A 20,153-nucleotide genomic window follows, 5' to 3' on the forward strand; every position below is an offset into this window, starting at 1 on the left:
TCACTTCCCCCTTCCTCTTCCCTCCTCCTCCCTCTTCTAAGGGAGACAGGGTCTCCCTATGTAGCCCATGTTGGCCTCTAACTCATGACCTTCCTGTGTAGGTTGTTGGGATTTTGTATAAATACATCTGCCTTACGAGTTTTGATCTTTGCTATCATATTCTTCTCATTCTATGTAAGCACTCTACCACTGGCCTACATCCCTAACCCTTTTCCTATATTTTAAAAACATGGAATCTGAGCCATAAGGGTTGTAGATTTTAAGAGGAAAAAGTTTGTTTTTTTCTGTCCCACTATCAGCTGGGCGTACTGGCTATCCCAGCTAACCACTCTCCTGGGAGGAGAATGGCACCACACTCTGTCAACCTTTTTCTTGTAAGGATGTTGGAAGAGGAAGAGGTCCTTATTATAGTCTGTCTTCCTTCCTTCCTTCCTTCCTTCCTTCCTTCCTTCCTTCCTTCCTTCCTTCCTTCCTCTCCTTCCTTCCTTCCTTCTCCCTTCCTTCCTTCCTTCCTTCCTTCCTTCCTTCCTTCCTTCCTTTCTTTCTTTTCCTTCTTTCTTTCCTTCCTTCCTTCCCCTCCATTCTTCCCGCACTCTCTCTCTCCTTCCTTCCTTCCTTCCTTCTTTTTTGCTGGTCCCGGGGCCTGACCTCAGGGCCTGAACTCAGACTACCCCTGAACTTCTTTTGCTCAAGGCTTAGTGCTCTACCACTTGAGCCACAGCACAACTTCTGGCTTTTTCTGAGTAGTTTGTTGGAGATTCTCACAGACTTTCTTGCCCAGGCTGGCTTCAAACTGCAATCCTCAGATCTGAGCCTCCTAAGTAGCTAGTATTACAGACAGGAGCCACCAGCATCCAGCTTATATTGTTTCCAGGACACATTTTGTGGAGTTAACTAGTCTCTCCTTTTACATTCTATTCTGTTCCTGCTTAACACACACACACACACACACACACACACACACACACACACACACACACACTCCCCAAGACCAAAGAATTCTAGTAGAAAAAAAAATCAATTGATAGAGTATGCCAAAATTTTTGGAAACACATCAAGTATCTGAAGCCAGCCCCTGTGTCCTGTGATATGAATTCAATCTATTATTATGACTGTAAATAACTTGCCACACATATTGGTGTGGTTCTTATTGGAAAACTAGGCTTTAGTAGAGCTGAATGACGAAATTAGACAACCTGTTTCATAGGCAGCACATGAATCTACTTATCACTGATGTGCCAATGAGATTTTTTCCCCCAGGTGCTTTACATTAGTCTTCAAAAACACTGATCTAAAAGATATGCTTTCAAAAGCCTTACACAATTAGGGTGCAGTTGGATTCAAATTCATTCTAACTTTGAAGTCTTGATTTGGCCTAGAGAAGAGAAGGCCAGCTCCTCAAATGGAGTGCTTTAGCATTTCATTCACCAAACACTCTAGAGCTTGCCAACTATACCACTACATGTACATACACACAGATCTTTCCACAACCACAGTGGACCCTTCAGTGTCTATCTTTGTAGAACCGTATCATAGATTCTCTGTGCCTCTAAGCTGTTTATGAGACTCGGATGAACATAGTAAGTGGAGTTAGGAATTAAGCACCTAAGGCATATCTTTTGGATTAAAAAATAAAAGTATCTGACAGACTACCTGACGAAATGGGAAGGCGGACATGAGCATGGTGCATGGTTGGGGAGGTGTCCTTTGTGAGCTCTTCTTGATAAAATTGCACTTGAGGCCTTGGCATTTTATACATCTTAGCCAAGGAGGAAATCACAAGTCTCACCTGGGACATTATTCACTACTATAAGAGCAGTGCACCCTGTAACTGATTTGGGTACCCTGGGCATTGTATATATGTTTATTGGAGCCAGGGAAGGGAAGGGGAACATCAAAATGGAGAGACAAAGGGTAAAAGGTGAACCAATGCAACAGCAATACTTATAAGACAATATGCTGTAAATCAACTGTACAACTGGGGTCGGGGGAAGAAATTGGGGAGCAGGGAAGGTGGGAGAAAAATGAGGGAGGAGGTAACAAGGTTGATAAGAAATGTACTCACTGCCTTATTATGAAACTGTAACCCTTCTGTACATCACTTTAACAATAATTTACTTAATAAATTTAAAAAATAAAGGAAAAAAGAGCAGTACACCAAATTCCTTTTATCTTGAAGCAAGGTGATACCAGCTACCAACCTCTATTCTGACTTCACAGGACCATGGAGGATTGCATTCTCTTTTTGCTTTCCCACTTTGTTTCTGCCCAGTTCAATTCCCTGGATGCCACCCACACTCAGCCCCATGTATATAATCCAACCCAACTCCAGACAGCCAGGAATGTGAACCTGATTAGGAGCTCTTTGAAGTGGTAAATAAAAAATTAAAAACTGACCTTCCCTACCTCCTAGAAATCAGCATTCAAGTGGTCTTTACTGTTTTTCTCACTGATTTTAATACCTCAGATTCTACACTAAAACCTAAATTCTGTAGCTATTTTGTTCCAGTGATCTCGGCATGAGACCTTTGGAGCCTCAAAGGCCATCCCAAGAGCATCTATGTTGCAGGAGACTGAGATCCATCAAAGCCACCATCAGACATGGTAGGCTAGTATAGTAAACCAACGTACTCTGACCAAACCTTTCCTGGGTTGGGGCTCAGAACACACCGTGAATCACTGACCTGACAGCAATCAATACTAGATGACACAGTGTCTTGTGCTGTCAAGAAGTGGAAAAGACTCACCATATAAACTACAAGGAAACTTGAAACTGCATGTACAACACAAAAAAATGGCATTTGTTGGATAGAGTTTCATGTGAGCTTGAATAGGCTCGTCCCAGCTGCCATACATACTTTAGAAATTGTTCGTAGGGTTTCAAATGCAGTGGTACGCAGTGCGACTATAATTCACCTTCAGCAGCACTGGTGTGTTACCCTCACCAGTGGCAGTCTGTTAAGCTGTCAAGATCATGCTTACGTTTTAGCCTTTTGCTGATGGCTTTCAGAAATAGAAAACTAAAGCAGATGTTCAATATAGTAAATTATATCTTTTTCCTTTCCCTATTTCCCTACCACTATTTTGGCTTCTTGATACCCTATTTCTCTTTCTCTTACTTTTTCTCTTTAGCTGTCACAACTCTCCATTTCATCATTCCTCCATTTATTCTACTATTGTGATTCATTTATCTATCTATCTATCTACCTACCTGTCTATCTGCCTGTCTATCTTGAATTCTACCTATCCATCTTGTTATTGTTGTTTTTTGCTGCTAGGTAACTGAACTCAGGACCTTGCACAAGTTAGCTATCACTGAGCTATATTCCCAGCCCAAAGCATCCTACTTTAAAGAATGAGTTAATAATAGTATGTAGACAAATAATTGACTTTTAAAGTAAAAAATGATATAACCCTTTTCTAAAAAGATCTGTTTACTTGGGCTAGACCTATCCAACTTGAAAGATGTTTCAAAATTATATCCATTGTTCTAGTTTCCTTAGGACTTTGTTTTAAGAAAAATGATCACCGGGTATGACAAAATTACAGAGACCTAGCCTTTTTGCAAAATGTCTGGTGTGGTGGTGCATACCTGAATACCAGCACTTGGAAAGGGAGATCACCAGTTCAAGGCAAGCCTGGGCTACATTTCGAGAATCTGTCTCAAAAAAGCAAAACAAAACAACAACTAAAAAGTATATGTGCATCTAGTGGAAACTGACATGTGTTTAGCTCTGCCAGATCTGAGTTCAAATCCTTTCCCTACGATATCCTAGCTTTGTTCATTTGTGCAAGCAACCCTTCCTCTCTGGGCCTGGGTATCTTTAGCAGTAATAACGCTCAAAAGATTGTTGTCAGCATAGTAAGAACACATACACATACAGAGCGATATATTTATGTATGTCACATGAGTAAGATAGCTAATATGCAAAGGGTCTAGAAGAAGAAGCTGATAGTTACAATTTTCCCTCCCATTGAATTTTCACATCTTGACATTGTGAAAGAAAAACAGTCTCCCCAAATCTAAGAAACTGATTGGCTAATAACTTACAGTGGGTCAAAGTTATTTGCCATAGTTTCCTGGAAGGGAGATATCTTTACTTAGATTATTTAGAAGACAGTTTTTCCAAGCAAGCTACTTCTATCCATCATGGATACTGAGCTCTTCTTAAGATAGCCTTTTCGAGAATGTCTCATAAAGACAAAAAAAAAGTAGTCAGAGAATTTACAAAGTAAAGTTTTGATTTGCAATTAATGTAATACAGGGCTATACTATTTTGAAAATATAAAAATGTATAACAAATGTATTGTATTATGACCTCAATATATAAAAACAGGACCTTTCGCAAAGAGGCAAGGACTCTGTATTCTGTCAAACCAGATATTTGCTTTTACATATTTATGGCAGTTTTTTTTGTTGGTTTGTTTGTTTTATTAGCACTAGGGTTTAACCTCAGGACCTTGAGCTCTTTGGGTTGGCTTTATGCTAATGGCTTGCACTTGAACCATGCCTCTAATTCTGGTTTTTGCTGGTTAATTGAAAATAAGTCTCACAAATCTGTCCATACTGGCTTTGAACTAGATCTTAGTCTCCTGAGTAGTGAGCATTTAGGTGTGAGCCACAGGAACTCAGCTTCTGACCTTCATTTTCAAGCAGAGCCCCACAGTTAGGTTTCTTAGTTACTTTAAATGTGTCATCTTCTATCTGTTCATATGCACGATTTGATCACACCTCTGCTTTATGGAAAAAGGAGTCTGAACCCCATTCACTACGCCATATTTGCCTCCAGATTCTTAACAGCTTTCGATTTCCTTTGGAAGGGCTTGGGGGGAAGGGGGTCCGGAGTGAGAAGGACTGGAAGTCATCATGCTTGCCGGGCAGATATTGTGCATTTAAACTATACTCCCACTCCTTTTTCTTGCTTCAGCTATTTTTTGAGGAGAGCTTTGAACTTTGCCTGGGGCTGCCTGGATCACTGTCTCCCTACTGAGGCTTCTTACATAGCTGGAGGGATACAGATGAGTACCACCATGCCCAGCTTGTTTGTTGAGATGGATTTTGCTAACTTTTTTGCCTGGGTTGACCTCAGGTTGAGATTCTCCCTCTCTCCATTACAGGAATGGCACCTGACTTTTTATTCTTATTTCTGACATAGTGCTTTGTGTGTAGTAGAATTCAACACACTTTTTGAATGATTGATTAGGTGAATGAAAGTACTTTTCTTAAAGTAAAGGATAAGAAAATTGAAGATTTTGGCTGATTCTGACAGTAATGAAAAGAATTTTCCAGTATCTAAGAAAAAGAGACATGTTAGAGCACTGTCATCCTGCTTTATTAAGAGCCACACAATTGTTTTCACCTTCTACAATGAGAAATTGAGCATTTATACCACAACTACTTTTACATATATGCCTTCATTACACATAATAATTGTGAATTGAATTTTCATAGTGGTTGAGATTTATTGTCTCATCAAGAAAGAAAGCTTGGGCTGAGAATATGGCCTAGTGGCAAGAGTGCTTGCCTCAGTATACATGAAGCCCTGAGTTCTATCCCTCAGCACCACATATATAGAAAAAGCCAGAAGTGGCGCTATGGCTCAAGTGGTAGAGTGCTAGCCTTGAGCAAAAAGAAGCCAGGGACAGTGCTCAGGCCCTGAGTCCAAGCCCCAGAACTGAAAGAAAGAAAGAAAGAAAGAAAGAAAGAAAGCTATGATTTTCAATATTTTTAATTAATTAATTTATTTATTTATTTTGCCAATCCTGGGGCGTGGACTCATGCCTGAGCACTGTCCCTGGTTTCTTTTTGCTGGAGGCTAGCACTCTACCTCTTGAGCCACAGCATCACTTATGGCTATTTCTGTTTCTGTGGTGCTGTGGGCTTCATGCATGTGAGGCAAGCACTCTACCACTAAGAGACATTCCCGGTCCAGAAAGTTTTTACTTTTCAGAGTGACTCACTAGACAGCATCTTCACATAACAGAGTTCTACTTAAAAAACATTCTAATTTGGCCATGACCTCAGGAACTTCCCACTCTAATCTCTCACTTCATAGATTGGTAGGCTACTTCTAGAGCAATTAAGTGACTTAGTAAGGCTATAGAGTTCCAAGAGTCAGCGTTAAACTTAGGTCTCCTGGTATTAGTCCAGTGCACACACAAAGCTTTCACCACTCTGTATGCAAACAACACGCTAACCATGGGTTTCTAGGAACATCAGAGGCATCATGAGAGACCACAGACCTCTATCCACAGGTGACTTACCTTCAGTACTGGAGATGGGTGTACTGTCACATTTACTTTCACACTGCTGCATGGACGGAGGCCGCACAGTATCTGGACAGTCACTAGATGCTTGGCCAGTATAGGAGAGACACTGCACCGTACGCATTTGCTGTCCAAGGCCACACTGGGCAGAACACTGCATTCAAAGGTAGAGAAACAAAATTATGGTTTCAACAATTCTCAGTACACAGCTGTAAAGGAGGGTCATCTTTGGGAGATCATTTATTCTACTATAAAATTGATGTTAAAACTCATCGCCCTAGAAAGCCAGAGTTTCCAGAAGATAAGAGCAGGTAGTTGCTTAAGCTCTTTCTCCAACAATTGCATGCCATGTTAATGAAATGTAATGGGAGAGGAATGAGAAAATTCCGGTGATGAAGTAAAATACTGAGAAATTCTAGACTGGGTGATCCCTTTTGGTCCCTATTTATTTTAGGCATTTAGGTAAATAACCCAGCAGGCTATTAGACTGTTGCTACTATAGTAACAGTGATTGGCATGGAGCCTGCTAACGGGTCATTTTTTAAAAGCTTGCATAAGCATTTTCATTTTCCTAAGGGATCATAGGCCACACACCTGAGAGGTGATCAGGGATTAGCCAGTTAGCGTGTTTCTCTTTCCTTGTATCTACTCAAGGATGCAGTCACTTCAGGATTGTAGCTACTGAGTGGCTCAGTGTTGCTGGGACTACTCAGCTGTCTAGCTAGAAAAATGGAACTAGATCTGGACCTGCCACCCAAAAGCCTCTGAGATCTGTGATCAAAAGGATAGAACGCTTACCAGTACAAAGACAGGGGAGGGTGTGTTTACAAGGTATACACATTGAAGCCTTATTGCATTTGTTTGCAGTAACTCTCAGAGAAAAGGTATTCATATAGAAAATAAGGATGTCTTCTTGTACAGAATGACAAGTAAATGCACCCTAAAATGCACAAAAATGTGTGATATTACAATGTAGTATGAAACTGATTCTTCTATGGAGAAATATTTATTCTTATCAAGTGTACTCCAATTGAGCATTTTGGAAATGAAAAGAATCTCTCCAGAATTGCAAGCTTTATTTCATGATGATACAATCTTCCCTAGAGCTTGGCACAGAAGAAATATGTTTACTTACCTCTGTGGGCACTGAAAAATTTTGCTTTCTCCCAAGGAAAGAGAGCAAGTGTATATATGTACTGCTATACTCCAAAAATGTTGAATTTTTGCTATGCTCTAATAATAGTGGATTTGGGTCAAAAGTTTGTTAACTACTTCTGGGGATCAAACCCAGGGCTTCATGCACACTAAGTAATTGTTACGCTCATGTGCTATAGCCCAGCTTTGAAATGCCTTTTTTTTTTTTAAACAAGTGATGGCAGGTAAACAAAATCATACTGTTATAGTTTGAGTCTTGGGAAATAGAAAATGACTAGTGATCGGCAAATTATAATACCACAGTAAAAGGATATTGGCTGGCTAGAAATTTCCTTTCTATGGTATTATAGTTATTATCATAATCATCATCATTAAGACAGGTTCTTACTGTGTAACACAAGCTTGCTTTGAACTCATGATCCTTTTGCCTCTATCTCCCAAGTATTGAGATTACAGATTTGTTCACCATACCTGGCTGTTTTATTAGTTTCTAAGTATAATTTAACAGATACCTTATTTGACGTTTAGAAGAGCAGTACTTAATTTTCCTATGTGCCTCAAATATGCCAATTTTTAATGAAATTGTAAATGAACAGATATAACTTTATTGTGAAAAACTTGACACTACAAAGTGTATGTTAGCATTTCCCTAGCCTCAGGTCCTCAGCTCCTCCCACTAGCCCCCAGATCCACCCATACCTGATGAGCCACTGCTACTCACTACTAAGACCTACCTACTTCCCCTTTACCCCCAGAGAGAAGCTGCCACCTGGATAAGGTGCAGATGCCATGTAGCTCCCTCTCCCGTGGGATCTATGGCCCCACTAATAAACCTCCTTATGAACCTTCTTCTCCTGCCTGTGATTATCTCCACATGGTCCTCTGGAATGGCCAATACCTATGCTTTCAGTGTATATACAGATACTATGTAATGGCTAATTTGAACCATCCTAGCCAATTAATCTAGCTAATTAATAAAGGATCTACATTACAAAGTTTGTCATTTTTGTGATGAAAATCAACCTGCTTTAATGGGATGTTAGATAATTTATATCAAGTTAACACAACAGTACATGAGAAAGAAAACTAGGAATTGGAACATAAGATAAAAATGAGTCTACTATAAAAAAATACACACCTAAGCCCAATTCATAGCCTCTACCAAATAAAGAGAAAACATTTGAAGTGCAAGTATTAATGATATTTCTAAGACTGTCAAACACATTTTGAACCTAAAGCTGCCCAGATGTCTCTGTGAGGTTAGAAGGAATTAATTTTCTTTTTGCATGTGTGACATTGAAGACATTTGGTGTTAAGTAAGTTGATCTTGAATTAGAATCTAAAGCTTTGGTCCTTCTTCAAATCTGTACTGATGGGGGGGGCTACCTCTATTTTAATTTTAACTTAAAATGGTAGGAGAGAAAGTGTAGGTGAAATTGGGGTGTGGGGTGGGGGGGCAGGAAGCATGTATGTTCAAGGCCAGCTGGGCTAAATAGTGAGGCTTGATCTCCAAATCAAGAAGAAAGAAAAGAAAAGAAAGGGAGGGAAGTATGCAGGTGGGGGCCAACGACTGGCTTCTCTGCAGCTCAAGCTTAGATTTCCGTGTGAGCATGGCGGCTCCGCAGACAAAACCTCAAGAGCCTCAAGTCTGCATTTCTGGGTTCAACAGGACCCCTCGATCCAGGCACCTTACCTGGCCCCAGTCTCCTGTCACCCAGCGAGGAGGTGGGCAGCGGCCCAAGCTGCAGCGGATGCGAACAGGAGGTTTGCTTTCGTCGGGACATTGAGCCGCTGGGAAGGTTTTGGCAAGGTCACTGCTCTTGCACAGAACGATCCGGTGCTTGAATCCTGGACCACATTTCGGAGTACACTGGAAATCAAACACACATGAAGGAGTCACAACAAGGTAAGGGCAACACTTGCAGGGAAGTCTTTCAAGAAGTAAAGAAATGCACATGTGTCAACAACACTCAATTCTAGGCAAAATCTCTTAGGTATGAAATTCCTCAAAAGTTGTAAAACAAGTTCTTTGATCTTTTCCTTAAAGTCTTGAAGAGCTGAAGTCAGTGTTTGCTTCTTTTCCTTTTTCAATCCTGGACCTTGAACTTGTCCTCAACACTTTTCTGAGCTTCTTTTGGTTCAAGGCTAGTGCTCTACCACTTGAACCAGAGCACCACGTCTGGCTTTTTCAGGGAAGTTTATTGGGGATGAGAATCTCACAGGTTTTCCTGCTTGGTCTAGCCTGGGACCCATGATCCTCGGTTCTCAGCCTCCCGAGTAGCTGGGATTACAGGGTCTAACTCAGCATTTGCTTTTCTTGGATAATTTCTTTTCTTCTTTTACTGGATATAGGCTTATTCCTCCCTATTCTTGGCTTCAGCTGTACTAAGATGCTCCTCATTTTTGGAATGTGGAATTCTTGCTTTCCTACTTGCTGGTATAATTTTCTTAAAGGATTTTTTTTGTTATTGTTATTAGTAGATCTCAAGAATTTGTCTTTGTGAAGCAACTATTCTTATAGTGTGGTATCTAAGAATATATAGGTATTGCACAAAGAAGGAAGGGAGGAAGGGAGAGAAGGAGGGTGGGAGGGAGGGAAGGAGGGAGGGAGGAAGGGAGGGAGGAAGGGAGGGAGGGAGGGAGGGAGGAAGACAGCTCTACTTTCCTTTGTCCACCAACAACAAACCTAATGAACTTGACTGTTCTTTTGAATGGGATCTGTCAACTTTTCAAACTGGGGAATAGATGCTTCTTGGCATGCCATGATTGTTATCATCAAGCTCATCTCTACATGTTTCTAAGTCACCTCTCTAATGGGGTGGCTGATTGAAGGACTGAAATTCTCCAGCTTGCCAAAATGTCTAGACCCTTCCTTAAAATCTGTACTTCCTCTTACTCAAGTGAGGACTTGGCTTCACTGTTTCTATGCCTTTCATCCAGGAAGTATACAAAACTGGGGACACAAAAGGAAGTTAGATGGTTTCTAACCTCAATGAGCTCACAGTCTTGTTTAGGACATCCATGTGTGACCATACACTGATGTTACACACCATAAAGGTGCATGCAGAACATGTAAATTCTTGTGTGCCTAATCACAAGTTTGTTTCCTAAGTACTTTTTTTACATATCTTTCTCATCTCTACCACACTATAACCTGAAAATCACTCTGCTTCTGGTCCTGCTTTTCATTTGATCCCCACATCCTGGTTTTGAATAGGCACCTAATAAATAGATGTTATTCTGTATCCCAAGAGGTGATGTTTTGATTTACTTACTGAATGATGATATTTTCATGAACATTGTATACATTATTTATTACAGTGCTAGGAATTCAAACCAGGACCTTGCCCACACAATGCTCTGTCACTGAGCTGTATCCCCGGCCCCTGCACACATCTTTAAATCATAGTGGTAGTAAGGGTCATCCTTGTAATAGAAAGGGAGAACAATATTGATTTTTTCCAGGTACAAATCAAGGATTCTATACAATTTCCTTATCATCATGAATGTTGTAACAGAATGTCTTTCCTCTAGCCTAGAAAGTTTCATTAAAACTAATTTTGAAGGATGATGATACAGTTTTTTTTCCAAGACAGATCTAGAAGAAGCAAAAATTGGGAAGTTTAGATCAAGAGGAAAATTCCTTTTCACAGTACAATAATAGCCTTTAATTCTGCTGCCACCTCCCTCTACCCACATAACCAGTCTCTCGGTATTACTAGTCAGTCTTCTGATTCTCTTGCACATCTATTGATGTCTCTCTGTCTCCACTGCCACTAAACTTATTTCAGACAACCATTTCCCACATGAAATTTTGCAACTACTTCCTAATAGTGCTCCTGTTTTTCAGCTCTTGCTTCACTCCCAGCCACTTTCTGAACATCAGAGGAAACTTTGTAAAGCACGAGGCTGATAATATTGCCTTTTAGCTTCAAAAAAAAATCGTTAATGGCTTACTATTGCTTTGAAGGTAAATTTTAAACTCTTTGAATGTGCATATTATATCATGAGAGCAAGGTTCTACTTAACCTCTTCAGATTAATTTCTCTATATCTCTGCCATGCTAAATATTTGTAGTAGTCTCTAGTGCCATCCCAATGCCTGGCACAAGCTAACAGTGTCGCTGCTGCTGCTGCTGCTGCTGCTGAAACTATAGTGACTGCTCAAGCCCCCTGCCCCCACACTATACTACTAGCTTTTGTGTATGTGTGTCAATCCTTGGGCTTGAACTAGGGGTCTAGGCACTGTCTCTGAGAGTGGCTCAAAGCTAGTGCTTTGTCACTTGAACTACAGTCTGACTTCCAGACTTTCCTGCCTGGGCTGGATTTGAACTGTGATCCTCAGATCTTAGCCTCCTGAGTTGCTAGACAAGGATGAGCCACTGGAGTTTGGCTCACTAGGAGCTACTGTTGAAGAAACCGTATATGGTAAGTATTATGCTAAAACTTGTGTGAGATGGCCATTATTATTATACTTTTAAAACAAAAAAGAAACACCTAAGTGATTGGTAGAAAATTGTTAATACTAAGTGTGTGTACATATGAGTCATGAGTACTTGACTAGATACTAAATATTTCTAATAAATTTTTTCCTTATTTATTGTCAAAGTGATGTACAGAGAGGTTATAGTTTCATATGTTAGGCCTTGGGTACATTTCTTGTACTGTTTGTTACCGCCTCCCTCATTCCCCCTTCCCCCTCCCCCTTTTCCTTTCCCCCCATACGTTGTTCAGTTGGTTTACACCAAATGGTTTTGCTTTCTAATACTTTTAATACTAATAATTCTATTTCCTGGATATAAGGTATGCTTATATGGCTAAATTTAATCCCCACTGTAACCCAGCCACTTTATACTTCAACTATGTAATCATTTCTCTAGAATAAAGTCTTTATCCAAATCTCTTGATTTTGCCTCACTTTGCCTTTTAATTTCCAAGCCAATCTCTTCCATTATCCCAGCAAAGCAGGTGGTGATTTCTGCCACCCCAGGTAATGGTAACACGAAGGAATCTACTTCTTTACATTCCATTAAGGCTTCACAGCATACAAAATTTGCCCAAATACATTATCAAATGATGTTTGAGAATTATTATAAATGAGAAAAAGACAACTGAGTTAATGAGTAAACTGAGTTAACGACAAATAACAGAGCTAGAACAAAGTCCTAACCTTCTGATTCATTCTTTTGGGCCTACCTATTATCCATTCCTCTGTTAGTATGGTATTCCAGACTGCTCTTCATACTCACAAAAATAATTTATAAGAATACATAATAAATATGAATTAGCTAATTCTTATAAAGGATAGAAGATCCCTTCATATTTTCAGAAAATAGGCAGGGAGTGCATAGGTTATATAGGAACTAGGTCTTGATTTTGAGGTTATAATTAGCATCTAATTTGGAAGCAAAGAATGAAAAAATAAAGCACTTCTAGTGCCCCTTGCCCCTTTTCACATTTTGAAATTATCTGTATGTATAGTAAAGGCTGAGACATGCATTTTGCTTATTCAAGTATGTTTTTTTTCCAGTAGCAAGGAGTTTCTGCTATTATTTTAAGAATGTAATCATCTCAAGCAGTCTATACTAAGAGCATATGCCAAGTTCTGCTTACAATTAAGGGACGCAGACAATGCAGACAGACAATTCATCCAGATGTGTCTGAGGAGCCACAAGGAAACCAAACCCAAACAAAACAAGTAAGACTGATGATGAGAACGATAATAATAATAATAATAATAATGAGTTTTACCACTATATCTTACGTATCAGGCAGTGTTTAAATCTTTATATGTAGCAATCTAATTCACCCTCACAGAAACCCTATGTATAGCATTGTTATCACACTTGTTTCCAGGTGAGGAAACTGAAGCTGGGGAATACAGACAAGTCCAGATGGCAACTTCCTGTCAGAAGAAAGCTTGGCAACACAAGTGTCAAAGACAGCAGCCCTCTGAGGGGTACTGTACAGTTACATGCAAAACTAATTAATGACACCTTCCAAAATCCAGGCAAGACATTGTTTGGGAAAAATTATACCCCCCAATCCACCAAAGAAGAGCTCCAAGGAGGGAATGGCTCAAATCTACAGTAGTTCTCCATTTTTTTTCCCCCTGTGGTTTTGCTTTCCACACTTTTGTGGTCTGGAAATACTGAATGGAAAATTTCAAAAATAGGTAATTCATGTTTTAAATTGCACACCATTCTGAGCAGTGTGTTGAAATCTCCTGCAGTCCTGCCTGGAACACGAATCATCTTTGTCCAGCCAGGCCACGATATGTTCGGGACACCCCCCCTCCCCCCCCCCCCCCCCCGCCTCTTCCCACCCCCCACCCTCCCGCCTTAGCAGCCATCTTGGCTATCAGAGCGACTTGCCATAATGCTGCATTTGTGTTCAAGCAACCTTTATTTTATTTAGTAATGGCCCTCCAAGGGCAAGGTTGGTGACGCTGAGCATGTGACTCTGTCAAAGAAAAGCTATAAAATGCTTCATTTCATTGAAAAGGTAAAAACGTCCAACCTAAGAAAAATGAAATTATATGCCATATACTAAGAACCTGTATTCTATCTGTGCAGCAAAAGGAAATGTACGTTTTGCTATTGACTTCAAGTAACAAGAATTATGGTCACACTGTGTTCAGTGCTTAGTTAGGGTAGAAAAGACATTAGATTTATGGATGAAAGACAGGATACATCTTTCTAAATGGCCACAACAGTATGGAGTCATAAGAGGACTTCAGCAAGACATCCTCTGAAATGAATGACAGGAAGCCATTTGTTACCGTATGGGATGGTGACACAGATTCAAGAATAGGTCTGGGCTGAAAAATATAAATACGCTGAGGGGGCTGCATCTGCCCATGAAGTTGCTGTTACATTTCTCACAGAGTCGTAGAAGTTGAGGAGAAAGGAAACTATCCTTTGTCTTCCACTGTGATGAAACTAGGCACTTCTGGCACAAGACACCCAGTGTAACCTATATTCATAAAAGAGCAAACGAGATCATACACATAGAGAATAATAGATACTACGTTAGCAGAACGTAGGGCAGATAAAGAGGCCAGGTGTATGCTGTAGAAGGCATGTGCTCTCAAAAACAAGAACAGAAATAGTATTTGGAAAAAGTCACCATGGGGTTCCCTTCAAACTACAAATTGTAAAAAGGCCTCATTTTTTTTTAAAGTTCCAGTCATTGTCCTGCTAAGCTATGTCTCCATCCCATTTTCCTACAGGCTATGATTTCATGCTGAGAATGGAAGCTAAATGAAAAACTGCCCTCAAAAATTCTCGTCTCTGATGCCAAAGGTAACAATAGATCCCATCCCATCTCCAAAACCAAACCAACCACCCAACCAATCAACCAAACCAGAATTACAACACCTCTCTCTGCTCATCGAGTGCTGACAGCCTGGTTGAATCCTGTAGACTCTCACTTTCTTTAGTACCTGCATGATCCCTTCTAATAATTATAACCTATGTGTTATACTTTCTGGAACCTATGTGTTATACCTTCTGGAGCCTATATTCCAGAAAGGTAGAACAAGTGTCTACATCAGGTCTACTTGGAGCCTGTGGTCTATGGCCCACCACAGAGGTGACACTCACATCTCTCTTATTTGTGTTTTAAAATCCCCAGTTTTGTTAGTTATTGCTAACCTACTCTGGTGCCTAATAGATCAAGTTTTGTCTTCATGATAGTATGTTTAGGATAAAATATGGATATATAGGCTTCTGCATGAATCATGGAATCAGGTATCCAATGGAGCCCCAGTATATAAGGGTTCCTATTGTACATTCCTACCACATTTTTATTTAGTAAATACACCATGCCCAAGCTCTACAGAGCTAGCTAAAAATACTACATATGCACAGCAAGTCTCTCAACTCTGGTCTCAGCAAACATATTTCTTTTTTTTTTTTCCTCAAATTTTTATTATCAAACTGACGTACAGAGAGGTTACAGTATCATACGTTGGGCATTGGATACATTTCTTGTACTGTTTGTTGCCTTGTCCCTCATGCCCCCCTCCCTCCCCCCCTTTCCCTCCTCCCCCCTGGTGTTCAGTTCACTTACACCAAACAGTTTTGCAAGTATTGCTTTTGTAGTTATTTCTCTTTTTTTACCCTGTGTCTCTCGAATTTGGTATTCCCTTTGAATTTCCTACTTCCAATACCAGTAAACACGGTTTCCAATATACTCAGATAAGATTACAGAGATAGTGTAGGTACAAACATAGGAAGGTGATACAAAACATTATCTATAATAGAAACTACACATACACATAGGACGTTGAAAGTGGTTACAACTGTGATATATCACTTGTTTCCATAACATGGAGTTCATTTCAATTAGCATCATCTTATGTGTTTCTAAGGGTATAGCTATTGGGCCTTGTGATGCTCTGCTATGGCTTGCCTAAACCTGTACTAATTATTCCCAATAAGGGAGGCCATAGAGTCCATGTTTCTTTGGGTCTGGGTCACTTCACTTAGTATAACGTTTTCCAAGTCCTTCCATTTCCTTACAAATGGAACAATGTCATTCTTTCTGATAGAGGCATAAAATTCCATTGTGTAAATGTACCACATTTTCCTGATCCATTCATCTATGGAGGGGCATCTGGGTTGGTTCCAGATTCTAGCTATGACAAATTGTGCTGCGATGAACATTGTTGTGCTGGTGGCATTACTGTGATTTTGTTTGTGGGCTTTTGGATAGATACCCAACAGTGGGGCTGCTGGGTCATAGGGGAGTTCTATATTGAGCCTTCTGAGGAATCTCCATACTGCAGCAAACATATTTCTTAAGGGTGATCATAATAGTAAATGCCTAAGGTTCTAAAAACAATAAACGGCACAGGGAAGCCACGTTGAAGGGACTCATTCCAAGCAGAGTGCTATCCTGCAAATCCTTCTCACCCTACATCAGAGATATTCAGGCAGGAACAGTCTTTGTTTGTTTGTTTGGTGTGCTTTTTAGTTTGTTTCTTTTGCTTCAGAAGCCCTCTGCTTCCATTAATTGAATTTCACAATTGCCTCTCTTCTGGATGCTGACAAATGTGTTTCCCATCTTACAATCTGTTTTATTAAGCAATCTAACAAAAAGGAGCAATTCCAGAAGAGGAAGGTATAGCTATGGTTAGTTATATGTATGGTTAATAGGAACTCACTTAAATAAGAATGCTTCAGAGCACTTCCCTGGAGTAAGACTGGTCCATGCCACATAAAAGATGTTTCTGCATGGTTTTTGAATATGCTATAAATCCTCTAGTCATTGCAAGAAATTTAAATAGTTCAGCAATAAAACTTTATTTTTAGGCTAAAGAATATAGTTACAAATATAAAAATCCATCATTCTTCCATATAATAAACCAGAAAGTAGTATAGTAGAAGACATTATTTCAGTAGAAAGTCTGCTCTCTAATAAAATTATTTCTATTTTTCTCTGTTGTAGGTGAATAATTGTTCTACCCTCTTGCATTCATAATTTTCAGATCTCACCATTATTTTAAATCAGATTAGACCACCTATATAGGAGGTTGGGTATAAGAGGTGGTTTTTATGAGGCACTTTTACGATTATAAAGCAAAAACATATTTTGTAGAAAAAAGTACTTAAAACCACACCAGGGAAAGTAATTTGGCCTCCACTTATAAAAGAAACATTGGGCAAGGCATCCTGACTCAATGTCTGTAATCCCAACATCTAGGCTGAGGCAGGAGGCGGGTGAGTTCAAGGGCAGGATGGACGTAGTAAGCTTCTCTGTCTCTCTCTCACACACACACGTGTGCACAAATAAAAATACTAATATTTTGAGATTAGAGTAAGTTCTCACTGCAAAACTATGCTTAACTAATCATAGAAAACCAGAGTGGAACCTAGGGGCACGGAGAGTGGTAGCACCATTGTCTTCTCAAACAAGATGCAAGCCTTGTAGGTACACTCCTCCCCCCTTGTCCTCCTTCAATAAGGCTACCTAAAAATCCCACCGAGTCAGCGGAGGATGCTGCTTATTCCTTATCCACTTGTGTAAGAAAAGTACACGAAACAGGCCGAGGGCCAGAGGTACTCTGGGAAGTCAACCGTTCTGGGTTAGGACTCTTGGAACCCATCCATAACATGTAGCAGCACTTTCAAGAGCTACTTGCCAAGTGAGGGCAGAAAAATAAAATATTTAAAGTCCAACATAATATGGGTTATCCTGAGACTGAGAATAGATGATAGGAAACGGGAAAGCCATACGTTCGTAAGTTCCATAAAAAGCTGCCAATGAGCCATTTCCCACCACAGCAAATTGGCTCTTTTTTCTTTTGTTATAAGCACTGGGTGGGTTTTCACTGTTGGGGAAAATAGATGCTGGCTTTCCAACAATGGAAATTTTATACTATAGTAGAACGGATGACAAAGAAGTAGAAAGGGTCAAAGGTAAGTTCCTCTTACTGCAGTGTATTTTCATCAGCTGAACCTCGCCCTTCTGTTAGCAGAGCTCACCCAGATCATTGCCGGGAAGGAAAAGGAGCAGAAAGCGAAGTTTTCATGGGTGTGTCAAAAGAAAATCTTGTAAAATAGTTACAAAAAGTTAATCATAAGGAGATTGAACATTGCCTGCTCTTCGACTGAGAAGAACAGAAGGGAAACATGGGTGTCTTGCTCTCCCTTAGCTACTTGGACATCTGTCTCATTTGATGCTATTTATTTACTTTTTACCCATTTAGGGAAGGGATGGGCTGCCTGATAAAGGTATAGAAGCCTGAGAACACAACCCACCATTTCCAACATAAACAGGAGAGACTATGGGACAGAAATCCTCTCAGCTTGAACAAAGAATGACAGCACTACTTTACCTGAATTTTCTAAGTCATCTGTGGAGAGACAACAGCAGCTACCAACACCTTACTGAAGGTGATACTTCCAACATGGGTATGCCACTTCCCAGCATTCTTTCTTTCTAAGGTTTTGGCTCAGCTATCTTAAAGAAGATAGCAGAAATGTGATTAAAAAGGCTCTCTGCATGCATATCCATACACATATACGTGTGTATACGCGCACAGACATATTTCTTTAAGAACCTTCACTGGTGCTTAAAAGTATCTTAGATCCATTTGCACAATCTACATAAAAGAATAGATAGATACGATTGTGAAACTTAAGAACAGGTAAGAAAGATCTATTTGAAACTGAATTTAGAAGCAACCCATATGTGTCTTATTGATATGCTTCCATTTCAAATAGTAACTTTTAAGGTTTTTCTCCTCCGCCCCTCTTCCTCCTCCTCCTCTTCTACACTCCTCTCTTTCTCCACATACACACACACAAATGCTGAGGATTAAGCCTAGTGCCATGTGCATGCCAGGCAATCACTTTACCATTTGAATCACAGCTCCAGCCTTGTTAGTTACATTTTGTTTTGTTTCTGACACAGGACCTTGCAACTCTTTTTGCCTGGGCTGGGCTTCAAACTCAAAATACTCCTGCCCCCTCCTTCCTAGTAGCTGGGATTACAGTTATTGGCCACCATACCCAGCTTAAAGGTTTCCTCTGCAAGGTGATTACATTTGGTTGTTTTATTTTAAAACAAAAGTCAATAGCACCCACCGGACACCAGTGGCTAACATCTATAATCCTAGCTGCTCAGGAGCTAAGATCTGGAGATCATAGTTCAAAATACCAGCCCAGGCAGGAAAGTCTGTGAGACTTTCATCTCCCATTAACCACAAAAAAAGGGGGCCAGAAGTAGCTTAAGTGGTAGAGTTCTAGCTTTGATCACAAAAGCTCAGGGACAGAACCCAAGCCCTGAGTTCAAGCCCCAGGAACAGCATCAAAAAACAAAACAAGATACCATTGGCACAGAAAAGCATAGATCAGGCAATAAACATGAAGCAAGTCTATATGTGATAAACTTCTGTCTTTCTGTGTGGCTAGAAAAAAAATTCTTCTAGTTTCTGCAGAGGAAGGATGGTTTGCAAAGATGATTTCATTTAGACTTGTGTATTCAAGCCTTCCTATTACCTGTCATTACTTAATTCAATCTTCTTTTCCATTTCTATTTATTCTTTAACCCAGCACTTCTCCCCAATCTACTTTCATCTTACAATCACTGTTTTTCTGTTCTGCTACTTTTCTCATCAGATAAACCATCTCCAGCTTCCCTAGTCTATCTAAATTCTATTACCTCTTACATTCAGCTAAATCTGCCTCAACTAAAGAGAGTTCCGAGCTGGCCATCAGTAGCTCGTGCCTATAATTCAGGAGGCTGAGATCCAGAGTATTGCACTTCAAGGCCAATCCAGGCAGAAAAATTCAAGAGATTCCATCTCCAAAATAACAGAAGATCTGGAGGGGTAGAGTGCCAACTACACAAGCATGAATCCCTCAGTTCAAATGCCAGGACTGGCAAGCAAAAGAACTTCAGATTTGCTCTGAATTTTTACAGTAGTTATGCATTTATATGTCACAATCCACTTTCAACAGACACTATCATGTTCTGTAGTTGTTTCATGAATATGTATTATTTTCCCAAGCCTACATTGTTTTTTTCTATTCTCCAGAGTGCCTGTCCTTCCTTGACCTGAAACCTTTAAACAATTTTGTCTAATCAGAAGATTCCCCCATTATGATTTCTCCTAACAAATTTATCATTACATATCAATTTTATGCATTTATATAAGGCTCCTATCCATGAATATGTATAGTACCCTGCAGAACATCTATAGTTTTAAACAATCATAGATTT

At 39.9% G+C, this 20,153-nt stretch overlaps 1 protein-coding gene across 3 annotated transcripts in view; it reads right to left on the reverse strand.

Annotated features, from left to right (window-relative positions):
* The window catches only part of Adamts6 (ADAM metallopeptidase with thrombospondin type 1 motif 6), a 217,360-nt gene that overhangs the window by 16,525 nt on the left and 180,682 nt on the right, over positions 1-20,153 (reverse strand). For all 3 annotated transcript variants that reach the window (XR_007214095.1, XM_048368168.1, XM_048368166.1), the window contains 2 exons: positions 9,116-9,292; positions 6,265-6,421 (listed from right to left, as the gene is read on the reverse strand). Coding sequence is in view for 2 of the 3 variants with exons in the window: in XM_048368168.1 (XP_048224125.1) it covers positions 6,265-6,421; positions 9,116-9,292 (334 nt within the window). In the remaining variant the exon portion in view is untranslated. The remainder of the gene's footprint in view (positions 1-6,264; positions 6,422-9,115; positions 9,293-20,153) is intronic.

This window comes from Perognathus longimembris, chromosome 19, assembly GCF_023159225.1.
Source record: "Perognathus longimembris pacificus isolate PPM17 chromosome 19, ASM2315922v1, whole genome shotgun sequence".
Classification (NCBI taxonomy): domain Eukaryota; kingdom Metazoa; phylum Chordata; class Mammalia; order Rodentia; family Heteromyidae; genus Perognathus; species Perognathus longimembris.